Raw genomic sequence first — 18,816 nt, 5'->3', positions numbered from 1 at the left:
CGCTGCCCTTGCTCCCCAGGTCTGTCCCAGCTAGAGGACCAGAGACTTAATTCCTTCACTTCACAGACGAGGAAACTGAGGCACAGCCAAGAGCTGCCCCTTTTCCTCCTCCGGACGACGGAGGAGGATACAGGCGACGGTTCAATTCATCTGTGGACCTGGATCTTACCTCACCCCAGAACTCCCAACTCTAACCGTGCCAAGGCTAGAAACTTCTGGAGACAGATGTGGCACCGGCAGAGTTCCATCTTCAGCAACCCCAAACCCAAGAATCTTCCAATCTGACTTGCACCTTTCCGAATGCCAGCCCATGGCACCCCGATATCTGGGGGCTCAGGACAGGTTTTCAGGTTCTGGAATATTCTAACCCACTCAAGAGTCACTGGCTTCAGCCCCCCTTTCAATCATTTCTTCATGGAAGACACACGTTGGACCAACCCTGCGTGGGGCTCTGTGCCAGGGTTAGGAAGGCGCTGCTTGCACATCTCCACCCGCGGGGGGTTCACTCCCTAGCTGTGGGCGGGACCCAAGTGGGGTCCTGAACCCGGTCAGGAGCCGGGGAGGGTAAAAGCGGCCAGAGTGGCGCGGTTTGGCCGGTAGAGGGGAAGGGGCGGGGTCGGGCAGGGCAGGAGGGAGGGGCCAGAGGGACAACTTCGACTGGTGAAACCCGGCCCAGCGGGGAGTGGGGGGCTCGGCGGGAGGCAGGAAGGAAGGAGCGGAGCCGGGAAGGGCGGGTGCTAGCGCTCAGGTGGAACTTTTCCTCCTGCTTGCAAGCCGAGTGGAGCTGGGATACGGAGTCGGAGGTTGGACGGTTGTCTGGAGGTGAGTATTGGGGGCCCCGGAGGACCTGCGGAACCCTGTTGCCGGGCGGAGTCGGGGCTCTTGGGAAGTCTCGGCCAGTCCCCGGGGTCGGGTATCTGCTGCAACGTGTACCCTGAAGAGGCAGGGAGATTCTGGAGTCCGAGTCTCAGTAACCCCGTAGCCCTCAGCCATGGTAATAGTCACCAGCGTCCCAAGGTCGACTCAGTTCTGACCGGGAAGGGAAGCCCCTTTCATGCCTGGCGAGTGGGGAGACACCGAGGCCATGTGGGGCTGTGGCATCCCTGATCCCGGGCTCTGTCCCGTCGCAGCTGTGGACACGATGAAGCGAGCCTCGACCCCGGTCTCCCGCCCTCCTCCTGGGATAGGATGGGATCCCAATCGAGGAGTGGAGGGCGCTTTGTACATGCTGCCCTTTATTATTACTGCTGTTGTCGCTATTGTTGAGATTGTTAACCCGCTGATTAGGAGGGTCTGGGCAGGACTGGCACCCAGGTTCCCAGGTTCGGTTTATTTTATTTTATTTTAGGTCTTTTTAGGGATGCACCCACAGCATATGGAGGCTCCCAGGCTAGGGGTCAAATCGGAGCTGTACATCATAGCTCACGGCAACTCGGGATCCTTAACCCATTGAGCAAGACCAGGGATTGAACCTGCATCCTCATGGTTATTAGTCAGATTCGTTTCTGCTGAGCCATGACAGGAACTTCCCCAGGTTGGGTTTATTATTGTTTCTTTTTTTTTTTTCTTTTTTTAGGGCCACACCTGAAGCATATGGAGGTTCCCAGATTAGGGGTCAAATCTGAACTACAGCTGACAGCCTGCATCACAGCCACAGCAACGTGGGATCCGAGCCCAGTCTGTGACCTACACCACAGCTCACGGCAACTCGGGATCCTTAACCCATTGAGCAAGGCTAGGGATCAAACCCCCATCCTCATGGGTACTAGTCAGATTCATTTCTGCTGTGCCACAAGGGGAACTCCTATTGTTTCTTGAGGGAACCACCACTGACCCCCCAGCCCTGCCAGGCGCTAGACCAAATTCCAACCTGGGTACCCCAGCTCACCAGTACCTCTGGAATTCAAGTCCTTGCTCAGCCAATGCCTGGCTGTGTGCTTGCTTTTGGTTGCTCCTGGTTTCTGAATGCACCTCTCTTTCTCCTCTGGGAGTTGGCATGACCTTCTGGCTTCCAGGAAGATGTCCGAGGTGTTAGCCAGCAGTAGCTTTTTTGATGGGGGGCGCTTCTGGCCCATGGAGCAAATAACTGTAGGTTTCTGAGCCTTGATTTCACAATGTGTCAAGTGGGGCTCATGGTACAGAAATGCAGTGAAAGTGAAAATAGTAAGTGCTATGGCCACTCAGTAGGACCTATGGTACATCGGCCATCACTGTAAATATATTAATAATAATGATGATGATATTTTATTAATATTATTATTATTAATAATAATACCTTCTTTCCCTCTGAATCAGATTTTTTTTTTATGGCAACTTTTCAGATGGGGAAACTGAAGACCTGGCTCCCTATCACTGTCCCCCACCTCTCCCCTCCCCACCCCCTGAGACCAGGGCCTCCCTGTTACCCAGATCTGGGATTCAGGGCCAGGGGGTGGGGGTGGGAGGGGCATTCACTGGATTTGAGGCTGCCCCTGGGGCCACCACTTTCTTGCCCTGCCCTGTGCATTCCCAAGGTAGCCACCACACCAGGGCTGGTGAGTCCAGAGGAAGAGGTGTGGTCCCTGCGTCAGGCCACCTCTTAGCTATCTAGGTGAGCCCTTGTGTTTGCCCAGCCCAGCCCAGACCCCTCCCTTTCTCTCTCCCTCACCCCCAGGGTGAAGAGATTGATTCCTGCCACGTACTGTGGGTGTGGGGAAGCCGAGAAGAGGCCTTGGTCAGAGCTTGGGGAATCCAGACAAGCCGGCTTGGCCCAGGGACCCTGGGGCTGGGCTGGTTTAGCCCAAGAGGAGGAGATAAGGCATCACAGGGCATCCTCTCTTCCTGCCCCGGGCCTCTGAGGCCCAGAGTGGGGCAACAAATTGCCTTTCACGCCCCATGAGCCAGGGAGAATGCCCATTATGGTCCCTCTGTCCTCTGGGAGTCTGGCTCAGCTTCGATTGCTCCCCGCATGATAGGGGAACTTAGGACCAACTAAAGGTGGTCCCACCTGGTAGTGGTTAAAGGCAGGGATTGGGCTCCTACTTGGTCTTCCTTGAATGAGTTCCTTGACCTCTCTGTGTCTCAGTTTCCCTCTCCACAAAAATGAGGCTGACACAGCCCTACCTCCCAGTTGCAAGTGTGGCGTGGAGGTGAGCTGATGGTGGAAAGGCTGCATGCAGGACCTGGAATGTTAGCTCTAATCATGATCAGGTGGCTCATTGGGTTCTCATTTGTGACCTTATCTTTGCATGACAGAAATAATGTCATACAAGGCCTGGAGGAGGGCCATGACCAGGGGGAGGGGTCAATCCTGAAGGTTCCCTGCTGTTCCATTTCCCCATCAGTCCTGGATCGTGGGAAGAGTCTGAGGTTGAACTGCCAGGCATGGCCTGCTTCCCCCAGCCTTAGTTTCCGCATGTGGGAAATGAGCCCAGAGATGCCCTTTGGGGTTCAGCTGGGGGCGGGGCTGGCATACACGGGGCCGGGGCGGGGGGCAGGGGGGTTATGTCCAGCTTCAGATCCCTCCACGGACCCATCCTAGGTACCCCAGGAAGTTTCTGCAGTGGGGGCAGGCCCACTCACCCAATGAATCCTCCATTAGTGGCCCTGGAACCTGGAAACAGAGGATCTAAAGGGCCTGTGACACCCTGTCCCCACTACCCAACCCTTTCTTCCATGCCTAGGGGTTCACCACAGTGAATGCTGGGCGTATGTTTGCATAAAAACCCTTCGCACACGTGGTTTTACTATAATGGGGTCAGTGCATAATGAGCCTTTCTTCTGAATTATCTTTACTAGGCTTTTTCTTCTTTTTTCCGTGTTTACAAAAGCAACTCCTGCTCCTTGTAAAAAGGAACCAGCCCATCGTTATTGGAAGGTCAAACCGGTATGAACCGGGGAGAGATCACCCTTGGGTCCAGCGATGTGACTCCTGGTAGGTGGGTGCCTTTTCTCTGCCACCTTGCCGCCTGACCCTGGAACTGGAACCGGGGGCTTCCTTGGGAGGCTCACGGAGAGTTGCATGGGCGCAGCCACAGACCAGTGGGTCACATCTCTCTTGCAAGCACCCACTGATTCTCAAGTCTTCAAGCCTCAGTATTTGCCTTTTACTGGAAAATTATCTTGTTCTCTGCCTCTGTCCCCCGTTAGCCCATCAGTGACCTGAACATGGGGGTTTCTCTCTGTCAACTTGGCTGGGAGTCAAGAACCTAGACCAGAGTGTGCTACACACCAGGTGTTCAGCTCACAGGGCAGTGATCAGTACACAAATGGCAATGTGGCTACAGCTGCTACTGCTATTGTCCTTCTTGGCGCTTCATGGTGGAGAAAAGACCATCGCTTGGACCTCTAACCTTTCCCAGGGCTCAAGTGGTTATACCCACAAATGGGGTTGTCCTGGAGTTCCCACTGTGGCTCAGTGAGTTAAGAACCTGACATCATGTCCATGAGGATGCGGGTTCGATCCCTGGCCTATCTCAGTAGGTTAAGAATCCACCTCCCCTTGCTGCAAGCTATAGGGTAGCTCACAGATGCGACTCAGATCCAGCATTGGTGTGGCTGTGATGTAGGCTGGCAGCGGCAGCTCCGATTCAGCCCCTAGCCTGGGAACTTCCATATGCTGCAAGTACAACCATAAAAAGAGAAATACGGGGTTCTCCTGTCACCCTCATCCCTCGCCTCACCTTTTGACAGCCCCAGGATGTTCCCTCCCTCCATCCCCATCTGGATCCCAGCTGAGGGTAAGTCAGCTGGAATCTGGATGGGGTGGAGGAGCAATGAAGGCCATAGTGATGCTGATACTTAGCACCTGCCAGAGGTGAACTGTGGGTGGGCAGCTGACGCCAGCCAGCTTTGCAGGTGAGGGGAGCTACTTGCCCCGAGTCTGAAGATCGCCAGTAACTGGGTCAGGCTTTCCTTCCCTGGGGGCCAGCCTGGCTACCTCAGGAGCATCATATTTCTTGGTCCTCCTGGGTGATGGGGGAATGAGCCCTCATTTTCCTGATTCAAAAACTGAGCCCCGGAGGAGTTTCTGTTGTAGCTCAGTGGGTTAAGGACCTGATGTTTTCTCTGTAAGGATGCGTGTTTGATCCCTGGCCCCTCTCACTGGGTTAAGGATCCAGCGTTGCTATAAGCTGTGCCTTGGATCTGGCATTGCTGTGGCTGTGATGTAGGCTGGAAGTTTCAGCTCCAGTTCAACCCCTAGCCCAGGAACTGCCATATCCACAGGTGTGGCTGTAAAAAGGGAAAACACAAAAAAAGACTGAGCCCTAGAGTTCCCTGGTGGCTCAGGGAGTTAAGGATCTGGCATTGCCACTGCTGTGACTTGGGTCACTATTGTGGCATGGGTTTGATCCCTGGCCTAGGAGCTTCCACATGCTGCAGGCATAGCCAAACAACAACAAGGTCAACCCCAACTGAGCCCCAGTGACTGGGATGGTTGAGGGCACCCAGGCCTGTGGGTCCCTTGGAGCTGGGGTAGGAAGGGGGGCAGGTCGGTGTGTGTCCCAGGATTCACCCTCTCCAAGCCTTGGTTTCCTCATCTGGAAATTGGGAGCATCATGTGGGGAATTACCTTGATGTGATGGAGGCTTCCCAGCCAGTGTGAAATAGTGCAGGGCAGGGGTCGAGGGGGCTGGTCCAGGCCCCAAGCATACTAGCGAGTGGGGCCTTGCCACCTGGATTGTGTGACCTTCTCCATGGCCCATGTATCTCAGCCTCTCAGCCTCTCCTGGCTTCTCAAGGGCCAGTGACAAGAACAAGTCAAGAGGAGAGAGGTGCCCAGTGCCTGGATCCCATGGGGGTGTAGGCAGAGGGTAGGGAATCAGAGCACCCACAGGGGTCCCTAATTAATTCTGCTGAGTGGTCAGCCCCTCCTGTACCTCTAAGTGTCTTATTAATATTCAATGAGTCATTAATATTTAGTACTATGTGTATATGCAATGAATCGTGACTATTTAGTGACCATGTCTACTGGTGCTGTTTGGTAGCTTGTTCAAATCATATTCATTGTGATAATATGCATATTCATTCCTGCATCACAAATATGCCTTGCAACTCTTCCATTGTTGCCTTACAACTATTTTGTACGTTCTAAATACTGGGTGCCTCCTGCATATTTAGTGGGTCATTAATGTTCAGCACTTTGCTAACATTCAGTGCTTCTTGCTCATTAAATGCATTGTGAATACTTCAGTGCTGTCAATATTTGGCCCTTTTGGACATTAGGAATATTTGGAGGCAGGACTATTCAGTGTCTCCTGGTCCTGCCTCCTTGGCTCCACGGTTGTGCTTGCTGACTTATCAGGACCAAAACGTCCTTGGAGGCCCTCCAGGCCCCAGGTGGGGGACAGTGGCCACTGTTGCCTATAATGGGGTCAGGCCGAAGTGAGGCACAAGGAAATAGCCAACATGTGAGTCATCATTAGTGGGGTTTGGGGGGGTTTTTTTGGCTGTGCCTGCAGCATAGAGAAATTCCCCGGCCAGGGATCAAACCCAAGTCACAGCAGTGATACCACCAGATCCTTAACCTGCTGAGCAACCAGGGAATTCTCATCATTAGTATTTTTTGAGCGTCACCTGGGACACAGCTGTAGGGGCCAAGACAAGATGCCCCACCTCTGGAGCTCCAGGCTGGTTGGGGAAATGGACAGGAGAGAAGTGAATAGATTTGTCCAGTGGTGATGGAAGCAGAGATGGGGTGGGGTGTTAACTGGGAGATGATATTGGGCAGAAGCCTGAAGGTCAAGGAGAACCAGGGAGAAGAGTAGAAGGGAAGGGGGTCCCAGGTGGAAGGAATGGCATGTGCAAAGGCCCTGTGGCAGGGCTGAGCCTGGGTGTTTAAAGGCACCGTGAAGAAGCTGCTGTGGCTGGAATGGAGGAGGGGGGCAGAGGTCATTGGGGCCAGGGTCATAGGGGATTGGGAGCACCCCAGGGGGCGGATCTTGGGTCTCAGCCAACAAAAACAATGGCTTTGCTGTGTGTGCTGGAGGAAGCAGGCTCTGGGTGATGGTGAAGTTCCGGCAATGTACAGAGTGCAAACAGGCCTGAGCAGGATGGTGTTGCAGAGGGGGGCTGGGTGACAGGCCCTGAGAGGCAGCCCGGATGTCACTCCTGTAACTGTACACAGTGACACTAAGGTCCATAGGGAGGAGCATGCAGGAAGCTCTGCCATGTGCAAGCAATATACGGATGTACTCATTCATCACCTACCTGATGAGCTTCCTGGTTTACATGCCATCGTGTCCCAGAGGACACCACACCTGCTGTGGGTTGCCTGCTGCCCCATAACCTCCCCACTGAAGGGCTCAGAGACGTCTCACATTTTATCCTCCCTGGTCCATCCTTCTCCATCCCCCATATCCAGGCTCTAAGCATTGATGACTCTCTTCATCCTTGCTGCTAAACTCAACGTGTCCCTGCACCCTGCTAGCCAGCCCCCATCCAGCTCCCCAAATTCCCCTGCCTGGTTGCTGCTCTGGCCTCTACTCCTGCCCTATTGTCCTTCTCCCCCTCAGTGGCCACAGGGGTCTTCTTCAAACCCTAACTCCATCTTGTCCCTCCATCTTGTCACACCCTCCATGGCTCTCCATCGCTCCTCACATGCAACATAAGAACGTCTTCATGGTCTGCCCATTTCCCGCTTTTCCCACCCCCGCACCTGCTGCACCATTGTCTGGCAACCCCAGCATCCTCTCCCTCCTCTTCCTCTTCTCCAGCCACATCGCCTCCTCTCTCTCCCTCCCTCCTCTCTCTCCCTTCAATACCGTAAGTTTGCGACCACCTCAGGGCCTTTGCCCTTGCTAGAATGCCCTTTCCCCAGGATTCTGCCAAGTGATTTCCCTTCATCCTTCAGGATGTCCCCAGGCTGGTCAGGTCCCTCCCCTGCCATCGATCCCTCCTTCTTCAATAGCATTTTTTTTTTTTTGCTTTTTAGGGCAACACCTGCAGCACATGGAGGTTCCCAGGCTAGGGGTCGAATATGCGGTACAGCTGCCAGCCTACGCCACAGTCACAGCAGCTCCAGATCCTAGCCACATCTGCGACCTACACCACAGCTCACAGCAACGCTGGATCCTTAACCCACAGAGCAAGACGAGGGATCAAACCCTCAACCTCATGGTTCCTAGTCAGATTTGTTTCCACTGAGCCACGACCGGAAGTCCTAATGTAGCTTTACTTGCTTTGGAGCTCTTGTTTGGAACTAACACATTCTCAGCAAACCGATCCTTGGCCGTTTAGGTTTGCTTTTTCTATGTAATAACTGTTTCATAAATAGGGAAATAATACAGAAGTAGATAATAATAAATTTCATAAAAACTCCATCTAATGAATTTATCTAAAAATGGATCAAGATTTTTTGTTCAGTCTCTACTTCTCTTCTAATCCTTCTTCTTCTTTTGAGTTCTCTATTCTAGCTTCTGTTTTTAATCTAGGTTTTCTCAACCTTAAAAATGTGTTGACATTTGAGGCTAGATCCTCCTCTGTGGTGGGGCCATCCTGTGCCCTAGATGTTAATTTAAGCAACATCTCTGGCCTCCACCTCCTCAGTGCCCTTATCTCCACCCACCCAATCATGTCTCCAAACATGGCAGAGTATGTGTGCCCTGAGAGCAGAATAAGCCCTGGTTGTAAACTTATTTAGACTCTAAACTGCAGATGGGGAGCTCCCATTGTGGCTCAGTGGTAAGGCTCAGCACAGAGGAACAGAGGATACAGGCCAATCCCTGACCTCGCTCAGTGGGTCAAGGATCTTGCATTGCCGTGGCTATGATGTAGGCCGGCACCTGCAGCTCCAATTTGACCTCTAGCCTAGGAACTTCCATGTGCTGCTGGTGCAGCTTTAAAAAGACTCCAAAAAAAGGAGTTCCCATCGTGGCACAGAGGTTAATGAATCCAACTAGGAACCATGAGGTTGCAGGTTCAATCCCTGGCCTTGCTCAGTGGGTTAAGGATCCAGCGTTGCCATGAGCTATGGTGTTGTTCACAGACTCGGCTCGGATCTGGCGTTGCTGTGGCTCTGGGGTAGGCCAGTGGCTACAGCTCCAATTAGATCCCTAGCCTGGGAACCTCCATATGCTGCGGGAGTGGCCCAAGAAAAGGCAAAAAGACAAAAAAAAAGTAAAAAATAATTTTTTTTAATAATTAAAATAAAATAAAATAAACTTCAGATGGGGTAGGGGGTTAATCACCCTCTAAATTTTCATTGGATTTCCTGGTCTCTGGGCCAACAGCTGGGGTCCCATGCATGCCCTCATCTTCTAGCATCAGTGGTTTTCTGGCCACAGCGTCACCAAAGAGAACGTTGTGATGTCTCTGGTCTGATTTTTGGTGATTTGGCCTTGCTACGGCAGCTCATGAGTTTTTTCCCAAGGGCTCAGGGATCTGCCAGGTTTGCCTAGGAACGCTCCTTTCTTGTGGTCCACCCTGGACTTGGGCCTCTCTTCAACTCAGGAAGACGTCCTTCTAGGATGCTGTTCATTCTTGCATCACATTTGTCAGTTCACAGCCTCCTCTCAAGACTGTGATTTGCCTTTTTGGGTCTTCCAAACCTGCCCTCCAGAAGGTGAATTCCCTCCCTAGCTTGGCTGGCAAACCAGGGATGCCATAGCAATAAGATAGGCTCTGTGCCACCTGCAGGTAGGGTCCCCAGCTGCTCAGACTCCACCGGCTCTTTCCCACCTCAGGGCCTTTGCACCTGCTGTTCCCTCCCTGGAGATCTTCCCTACCTCAACCTCAGCTATGCTGGCTTTTCTCTGCCATTCACATGTCAGTGTAAATGTCATCTAGACCTCAAAATCCACCCCAGTACCAGACCCCATTTCTTCCAGTGGCATTCATCCCCTTGTATCATTTCATTGAGGTTTTTATTTTATGTCTGTTCCCCTTCGAGAGTGTGGGTCCCTGAATGGCAGAGACATTTAGGTATTCCATGCCTGTTCACCATTGTGTCCCTGGTACACAGAAGAAGCACAATAAGTACACGAATGAATGTATAAATTCATTCTGAGTCAGTATTTCATCAGATGCTGTGGCTTTCCAGAACTCATTCATTCATTCATTCATTCATTTAATCAACACATTTACCAAACACCCTACTATGTACCAAGCACAGTTCTGGGGGCTGGGGATAAAATAGTGAACAAGACTTACCACATGCAGCTCATGTTCTGGTGGTGGGGGGGGTGCGGGAAATGCTGGATCCTTAACCCGCTGTGCCCTAAGGAAACTCCTAAAGTTTTTTTTAATTAGGGCCGCATTGATGGCATATGGAAGTTCCCAGGCTAGGGGTCGAATCAGAGCTACACCACAGCTATAGCAATGCCAGATCCGAGCCACATCTATGACCTACACCACAGCTCAGAGCAACCCCAGATCCTTAACCCACTGAGCAGGGCCAGAGATCAAACCCCCATCCTCAAGGATACTAGTTGGGTTCATTACTGCTGAGCCACAGTGGAAACTCCTCCTAAAGTCTTATCATGTATTTTAGGAGATGAAAAGTACTATGGAAGAAAGAAAAAGTAGGCTACGGTGGGGGATCAGGAATGCCAGTGGGATTGTTGCCAAAATTCTGTCTGTCTGCCAGTACTGAATTGAAACACAGAGACAGAATTTTGGGTAAAGAAGAAAGATAGCTTTATTGCTTTGTTAGGCAAAGGGGGCCACAGCAGACTAATGCCTTAAAGACTGTACCCCCATCCCTTAGAAGGGGTTAGGAGGTGGTATTATAGTTTGAGGAGTGGAATAAGAATCAGGGCCCTAGATAAGGATCAGGGTAGAGGCAAGCTTGCAACTTTCTCAAAGCTGTTTAGTGGCCCCAGGACTGGTTCTGGTGGCCCTCCTTCTTCCCAGAATGAAGAATGCGTCATCAAGGACTTCTACTTGTTTGGCAGTTTTAGTTCTGCAGAAAGGCTCAAATACATTGTTATGTATATTTGTTGAGGAGGAACCAGAACCCTGCCCGAAGGCTGCACTGAGCCTCCCTGGTCTCTGCATCCCCTCCCTTCCCTGATTAGCAACTGCCCTTTGGAACTCAGGGAAGGTCCTGCAGGCTGAGGTTTATTCCCTAGAAAGGAGCACTGGAGGACACAGAAAGGCTTGTGTGCCCAGGAGCCCCACGGGGCACTAGCTCAGTTACAAGATGACATGTTCTGAGGTCTTTTGAGAAGGGAACATTTGAGCAAAGACAGGAAGGGGGAGAAGGACAAAGTCATGTGGAAATGTGGAGAATCTGGCCAAGGAAACAACCTATGCCAAGGTCCTGAGGCAGGACTATGTTCAGCATGTTGCAGGTTAAAATCCCAACAGCACTCTGACATAGGGTTAATTCTCATTTCACTTTGAAGCTCAGAGAAGTCAAGCTTCTTTCCCAAAGTCACACAGCTCAGATCCCACTCCACACAACCCATTTTGGGGAGCCATCTGGCTGGAGAGGCCTTGGCTAGGCAGTGTGCAGAGACAGTGATGGGCACCTTAGGGAAATGGCCTAACAGATCAGGAAAGGAGGCCCTCCCCCAGTGAAATAGACAGCACAAGGGCCTGAACCCAGCCAAAACCCAGACTGAGACTTGAACCCACATGGTGGGACTTGAACCCATGTGCTGGGACTTGAAGCCACATGCAGGGACTAGAAACCAGCCAAAACCCAGATTGGGACTTGAACCCACAGTTTTATTTTATTTTATTTTTTTTAGGGCCACACCTGTGGTATATGGAAGTTCCCATGCTAGGGGTCTAATCGGAGCTGCAGCTGCTGGCCTACACCACAGCCGCAGTAACACCAGATCCAAGCCGTATCTGTGACCTACACCACAGCTCACGGCAATGCCGGATCCTTAACCCACCGAGCAAGGTCAGGGATCGAACCTGCAACCTCGTGATTCCTAGTCAGATTTGTTTCCACTGCGCCACAGTGGGAACTCCCTAAACCCACAGTTTTATTTTAAGTTAGACTCACTATCTCTATCTCTGGACTTACTGAGGTTCAGGTTCTTCATGCCTGAATTTAGGGAGACAAAGTGATAGGCAAGAAATAGATTTATTAAGATAAGAGGCTTGTGAGAGATGCAAGCGGGGCAGGCACGGAGGCTCTGCCCCAAGGATCTGGTGGGCTACAATTTTTTTCCACCCAAGGGGAATGGGGGTAGGAAAAGATCACCTCTTCCTCTTTCTTCCAGTAAGTAGCTTCTCCTTGGATCTGGTTATGGTGCTTATTCAAATCAGCAGAAGGGTGGCCCTTAAACTCCTGTCCTTGGTCTGAACTGGAATGCAGGCCTCACCCCATCCCCCACCCGATGAGCTGAGGCCTATCTCCTGCCTCCACTAGTCCGGCAAGCCTTCCTTGTTGTAATGGCCCTCTCCCGAAGTCCCCATAGATAAAGGGTTTCCCTCTTTATCTATGGTCCCTTACTGGGACTTCTACAACAGCCTCTGCCTACTCCATCCCTATCATCAGCACCAATGTGTGGCTCTAGATAAAACTATCTTTGTTTGCAGGCAATAGCTGGACAGGCCTATCAGAATCCACTAACTGCCCCACAGTGTTTGTGTCCCAGGAGAGAGCAAGGAGACTCCAGACCAGCACAGATATCCTGAGGCAACCTGAGGTAAGTGCATATTCATTCAGCAAACACTTGTCAAATACCCACTTGGTAGCAGGTGCTGGGAGCTCCCTTCACACCCAAACAACCCAGTGAGGTGGGGGTGGCTCAGATGCCCCCAGTAGAGCTGAGGAAGCCAAGGCCTGGGGTATGGAGGGCACAGCGTCAGGGAGAGATGGAGTCGGGATTTAAACCCAGGAATTGGGCTTCAGAGGGCACCTCTTTGAGGTGAGCCAGTCAGTGTTTTCTGTAAGTGTTTTTGGTAAGTCCTGCCTTGGGTCTAATATGGCACTGTCATGCTGTGCTGGAAAATAGAGCCTCAGATGCAGAGCTGGAACGCTGAATCTTGGTCTGAACCTAAAGGCAGGTCAAACAAAAGGATATTGAGGGAGTCCAAGGAAGTATGGGAAAGGGATCTGGACAGGAGACCAAGGGCTCTGCCTAAATATGGGAAAGGAAATTGTCTAGGAGTAAGGGTTTTGACGGATGAATAGGAGTTTACCAGAGAGAAACTTAATGAGTTTACTTTCATTTGTGAATTCATTTATTCAGGTACTCCCTGATTCTTCCATGTGTCTGCCTCATGCTGGACAATGCTAGGGACCCTCAAGAAGCCCCCAGTTTTGGAAAGAAAAAGTCAGGCACAGATATCCCCATGGGATCCTGGCTGAGCCAGAGAAGAAGACAGGGCTAAAGGTGCCAAATAGGGAACCAGGGCTCTTCCTAAAGGGACAAAGAGGGCTTGCCTGAGAATGGATTGTTTGAGATAGGTTTTAAAGGAGGAGTAGGAGTTTGCCAAGGAAGATAACTTTGTTTGAGACATGCTGGGCCTGAGGGATTCTGTGATGAGTCACAAGACAAGCTGAGGGCCCATGCTTAGCTCACAAGACCAGTAAAAATAGTCAAGAAGTGAGTTCCTGTTGTGGCGCAATTGGATTGGTGACATCTGCAGTGCCAAGATAGCTGGTTCCATCCCCAGCCTGACACAGTGGGTCAAAGGATCTGGCATTGCCACAGCTGTGGTATAATTTGCATCTGAGGGTTGGGTCTGATTCCTAGCCCAGGAACTCTATTTGCCACAGTTCAGCCAAAACAGAAAAGAGAAGAAGAAAAAAAAAGTCAAGAAGAATGAATGATGGTTATATCAGAATCCCAGAAGCTCCGTGCTTCCTGGTGGGGCAGGTGAAAGGGAAGCAGGAAGGATCCCAACAACTCTCAACTTCTAAAAAGGGAATTCTCTGTCTCCCAGGCTCCTTGGATCATCTTTGAGGCAGGGACACGAAGAAGACCAGGTTGGATGGGGAGAATTCTGGGCACAGTGAATCTGAAGGACTTGCCTTGTTATCTCCATGCCTGTTTTCTCTGAAAACATTGATCCCCAGCAGGGCCCAGGCAACAGTCAGAGCCAACATGGGGTGGAGCAGGAGGTGGGGGTGAATTTCAGTATTTTACCAATCTGAGCAAATGTAGAGATGCACCCAGGCTTGGGGTCCACAGTTAGCTCAGGAAAAGTGCTTGGCCCATCTGGCATCTTCAGGTGTCTTCATTGAGTGTTATCATCTGCAGGAGCTGCCCAGAGGTCTCCTCGGACCAATCGCAAACTCTGGGGACCAGGATGAGGTGTCTGCGGCCCCTGCGGACTGAAGTGGGACTGGCTGTGGCTCTGGGCACCTTCACTCTCTTCTTCTTCTTCAATCTGCACATGTCACCACCCACCTGCCCAGGCCTGAAGGAGCCACCAAGTACCCCCTTGGCTCTGGTCTGGCCCTCTCCACCACCCTCCCGCCCCCTGCCCTCCCCCTGCCAGGCCAACGCCTCAATGGCCTCCCTGCCTGACTTCGCCAGGCAGCCACGGCACATACGCAACTTCCTGCTCTACAAACACTGCCGGGATTTCGTGCTGCTCCAGGATGTGCCGCTGGACAAGTGCGCACAGCCAGTCTTCCTGCTGCTGGTGATCAAGTCCTCGCCCAGCAATTATGAGCGCCGGGAACTGGTGCGGCGCACGTGGGGCCACGAGCGCCAGGTACACGGCTTCCTTGTGCGCCGCCTCTTCCTGGTGGGCACGGACCCCAACCCGTTGGAGGCACGCAAGGTCAACCGGCTGCTGGCCATGGAGGCGCAGATGCATGGTGATATCCTACAGTGGGATTTCTACGACTCATTCTTCAACCTCACGCTCAAGCAGGTGGGCTGGGGGTAGGGGTTGGTCACCTGATGGGGGCTATCCTGCCCAAATCGCTACCACCTCCTGTGAAGGGCTTTGGAGACCATAAGCTCCCATCAGCCTCACCCCATCCCCTCTACTATCCTTACGGTGATCCGAAATCTTTGTCCAGGGAGTCAGAGAAAAGGAGAGGGTGGTGTGAGCTTGCCAGCCTAGCTCTGAAAGCCTTGGTGATCTGGGTTCAAATGCAGGCTCAGCTTCTTACTTAGGCTTTGCCCTGGATGATCAGTCACCTCTCTGCGCCTCAGTTTCCTCGTCAGGGAAATGGGATATTAATTGGATGCACCACCTCCGATGGCTGCTTTGTGGATTACATGAGATGATAATTCTTTTTTTTTTTTTTGTCTTTTTGCCATTTCTTGGGCCGCTCCCACAGCATATGGAGGTTCCCAGTCTAGGGGTCTAATCGGAGCTGCAGCCACCGGCCTAAGCCAGAGCCACAGCAACGCAGGATCTGAGCCGCGTTTGCAACCTACACCACAGCTCACGGCAACGCCGGATCGTTAACCCACTAAGCAAGGGCAAGGACCGAACCCGCAACCTCATGGTTCCTAGTCGGATTTGTTAACCACTGCGCCACGACGGGAACTCCGAGATGATAATTCTAAGGCACCTAGACCTGTGCCAGGAGATTAAATAACATTGGCAATGAGGGGTGGGGAGCCCTGGACAAAACATCCGTGTTTCATTGTGCTGGTTCTGTCTTCTCATGAGGCCCAGGTCTATGTGGTAGTTACTTGACAAACACCTTTTTGATGGTCAAGAAACCATGAACAGTAGAGAGAATCCAGAGTTCCTGTCATGGCGCAGTGGCTAATGAATCCAACTAGGAACCATGAGGTTGTGGGTTCAATCCCTGGCCTTGCTCAGTGGGTTAAGGATCCGGCATTGCTGTGAGCTGTGGTGTGGGTCACAGATGAGACTTGGATCCTATGTTGCTGTGGCTCTGGTGTAGGCCGGCGGCTACAGCTCCAATTCAACCCCTAGCCTGGGAACCTCCATATGCCATAGGAATGGCTCAAGAAAAGGCAAAAAGACAAAACAAAAAACAAAAACAGTAGAGAGAATCCTGCTTATGTGAAGAGGCAGAATTAAAGGCTCCAAGGACCCACCTGGTGCTGGGGCGGGGAGCATCAGTGGTTGCATGGAGCAAGCTGAATAGAGACACAAGGTGAAAGAGGCCCAGTGCAGGTTCTTGCTCCTAGTGAGTACAGATAAGTCTGGGTTCAAGCCCTTGGACCACAAACCCTCTGAGCCTCTATTTTCTCATCCAAAAATGATGTTGAAGACCCCACTTGCCTCCTAAAATCACATTAGAGATTCAGGGTAGGGCAAGCACTGAGCACAGTGCCTGGTATGCAGGAAAAATTACTATGGAGGTAACTGAAGCTGAGGTGGGTAGATGGCCCAGAACCTCTCAACCTGCCGTGTTCTCAACACAAAACACACAAGCACGTGATGAACATCAACTTGGCAAACATGAATCCAGTCCCTATGAAGTGTTGACCCCTGACTGGGTGCTGGGGAGATGGCACATAGGAGAGACCCAGCTCCCACCCGAGGGGGAGGGGCCCAGGGCCTGGTGGGGGAGGTAGATTTTAAATTGCAACCATACAAGTAATTATTTAACAGCAGTGCTTGGCCAGGCAGAGTCAGAAGAAATAGCAATAAATGTAAATGTGACAGTTTCCAAGCACTTCTCTGTGCTTTACAGAGCATTGTCTCTGTAGCTCCCCAACACTCCTTGAGGCAGGTCCTATGATGAGCCCTGTATGGTAATTTGGAAACTGAGGCACAGAGAAGAGGGATGGGTTACAAGGGTCACCCCACAGAGTGGGTCCTTGAACCCAGGCTAGCCTGACTGGGGGATCTGGGCTTGCTGGGCTGGGAAGGCCAATAGGGACCCACAGCTGATGGCCCCAGGCATTAAGCCCACATGCCCCGTCCACCCCACCTGCAGGTACTCTTCCTCCAGTGGCAGGAGACTCGGTGCACCAATGCCAGCTTCGTGCTCAATGGGGACGATGACGTCTTTGCCCACACAGGCAACATGGTCACCTACCTGCAGGGCCATAACCCTGACCACCACCTCTTCGTGGGGCACCTTATCCACAATGTGGGCCCCATCCGCTTTCCTTGGAGCAAGTACTATGTGCCGAAGGTGGTGATGGAGGACGAACACTACCCGCCCTACTGTGGGGGGGGTGGCTTCCTGCTGTCCCGCTTCACAGCCACCGCCCTGCGTCGTGCCGCCCGCACCCTGGACCTCTTCCCCATTGATGATGTCTTCATGGGCATGTGCCTGAAACGAGAGGGCCTGGAGCCCGCCTCACACAGTGGTGTCCGCACGGCTGGTGTTCAGGTCCCATCCAGCCGCCTGTCCTCCTTCGACCCTTGCTACTACCGAGAGCTGCTGCTGGTGCACCGCTTCTTGCCCTATGAGATGCTGCTCATGTGGGATGCGCTGAGCCAGCCCAACCTCAGCTGTGGCAAGCGAACACAGATCTACTGAGGTGGTGTCTAGGAGCCCAGCCTCAAGGCCTCCCATCTCCACCCCTGCAGGAAGGGCAGCAGCTTCCTCCAAGGAAGTGGGAAGCGGAGACGTTTGTCCTGCTAAGTGGGCGGGGCCTAGGAGGGTACCCAAGGGAGTTGGATGACTGAATCATCTGGCCAGTGAATTCCTACACAGCCTTCAAAACCTACATGGTTCTGTTGGATCATCCTCCTGCCCCGGATCTCAGCGAGAGGGACCATCTGTTTCCATAGTAGCTAATAGCAGAAGCACTTCTGCAGGGGTCCCAGCTGTTCCTGCTGCATCCATCCCCTTTGGTAAATCTCCCATTTTCCCAACCCTGACCTTGATCATCAGCTGGACCCTAAGCAGTGGCCAGCCTCTCCTTGGTCGTGATCCTACCATGGTGGGTGAGTTTTGGCCATGGTTCAAAGCCAAGTGAGAACACCTGGGTCCACAGTCAGCAGAAATGAGTATTTTTCAGTGGGGGAAAGAGGAGTCTCTAGCCCTTCCTGGGTCTTGGGCCACTCAGATGCTAGGAGGGGCCAGAAAGCCTGTGAATGGGGAAACCACCTGCCCACTTATGGCATCAAACTCTTTTTCTTCTTTGGTCGCCCTGCAGCATATGGGGTTCCCGGGCCAGGGAACAGATCTGAGCCACAGCTGTGACCTAAGTGGCAGCTTTGGCAACACTGGGCCCTCAACCCACCGTGCCAGGTTCCCAGCCCACCCAAGACACCCGCCTGTTGCACCACAGCGGGAGCTTCAGCATCAAGATTTTTTATTGGTGGAAGCATCGGGGCAGGGTGGGGGTGGGGGGCGCTATCTGTCTCAGGCAATGGGAGTTCGGTTTCTGGAGTTCCTGGCACAATCCAGTCCCTATGCCTGTGCTCCCCAAGAATTCACGGGAGAATATTGGAGCCAGAGGGGTCTTCTCTGCGCCCAGCCCCCCACACACACCTTGGTGCCCAGAGAAGGGGGATATTCGGGTCCTTGGGGGACCCTAAGCTCTGGGACCCCAGGGCTGGCCCCTACCCTAATGTGTCTTTCAAACTGGGGAGATCCAAGCAAACTGGTGATCCCACCCCTGATGGCCTGACAGGTGCTTGAGACAGGCTTCACACACATTGGGGTAGTAGAGAGGGGGACCTTGCACAACACAGAGAGGATTGGAGGGTAGGTCCTCAGGAATAAAATGTTTTGTGAAGACTTAGAGTGTTTTTTAGTTTTTATTATTTTTTTTAATGATTTACAAGTTTTAACCCAGATCTGTCTACATTCATCTGTAAAATCTCATATCCAGTAAAAACAGTATGGATGGAGTTCCCTGGTGGCCTAGTGGTTAAGGATCTGGTATGGTCACTGCCATGGCTCAGGTCACTGCTGTGACATGAGTTCAGTCCCTAGCCCAGGAGCCTCCACATGCTGCAGGCAAGGCCAAAACCAAAAAACAAAACAAAAAAGGCATGAATGAAGTAGGAGCTATAGACTTTTCTATT

The 18,816-nt window shown here is 52.2% G+C and overlaps 1 protein-coding gene across 5 annotated transcripts; it reads left to right on the top strand.

Moving 5' to 3' along the window:
• The first annotated feature begins 650 nt into the window (after positions 1-650).
• B3GNT3 (UDP-GlcNAc:betaGal beta-1,3-N-acetylglucosaminyltransferase 3) lies at positions 651-18,530 on the top strand. Of its 5 annotated transcripts, none has more exons than XM_047776599.1 (5): positions 651-822; positions 12,475-12,584; positions 13,828-13,870; positions 14,145-14,766; positions 16,766-18,530. In XM_047776599.1, exons 4-5 carry the CDS (start codon positions 14,194-14,196, stop codon positions 17,315-17,317), a joined length of 1,125 nt encoding a protein of 374 aa, XP_047632555.1. In that variant the 5' UTR covers positions 651-822; positions 12,475-12,584; positions 13,828-13,870; positions 14,145-14,193; the 3' UTR covers positions 17,318-18,530. The 5 variants fall into 5 exon arrangements, with proteins under 5 accessions (XP_047632555.1, XP_047632554.1, XP_047632553.1 ...); XM_047776598.1 differs by lacking the exon at positions 13,828-13,870 and adding an exon at positions 3,810-3,913; XM_047776597.1 differs by lacking the exon at positions 13,828-13,870 and adding an exon at positions 3,778-3,913.
• The last annotated feature ends 286 nt before the right edge of the window (positions 18,531-18,816 follow it).

The sequence above is a fragment of the Phacochoerus africanus genome, chromosome 4 (genome assembly GCF_016906955.1).
Source record: "Phacochoerus africanus isolate WHEZ1 chromosome 4, ROS_Pafr_v1, whole genome shotgun sequence".
NCBI classification, from domain to species: Eukaryota; Metazoa; Chordata; class Mammalia; order Artiodactyla; family Suidae; genus Phacochoerus; species Phacochoerus africanus.
This window is presented reverse-complemented; position numbering and strand designations above follow the sequence as displayed.

Coding starts and splice junctions, on each gene's coding strand:
- B3GNT3 (XM_047776594.1), top strand. Junction 14,767..16,765: donor TCAACCTCACGCTCAAGCAG/GTGGGCTGGGGG, acceptor CCCCACCTGCAG/GTACTCTTCCTCCAGTGGCA.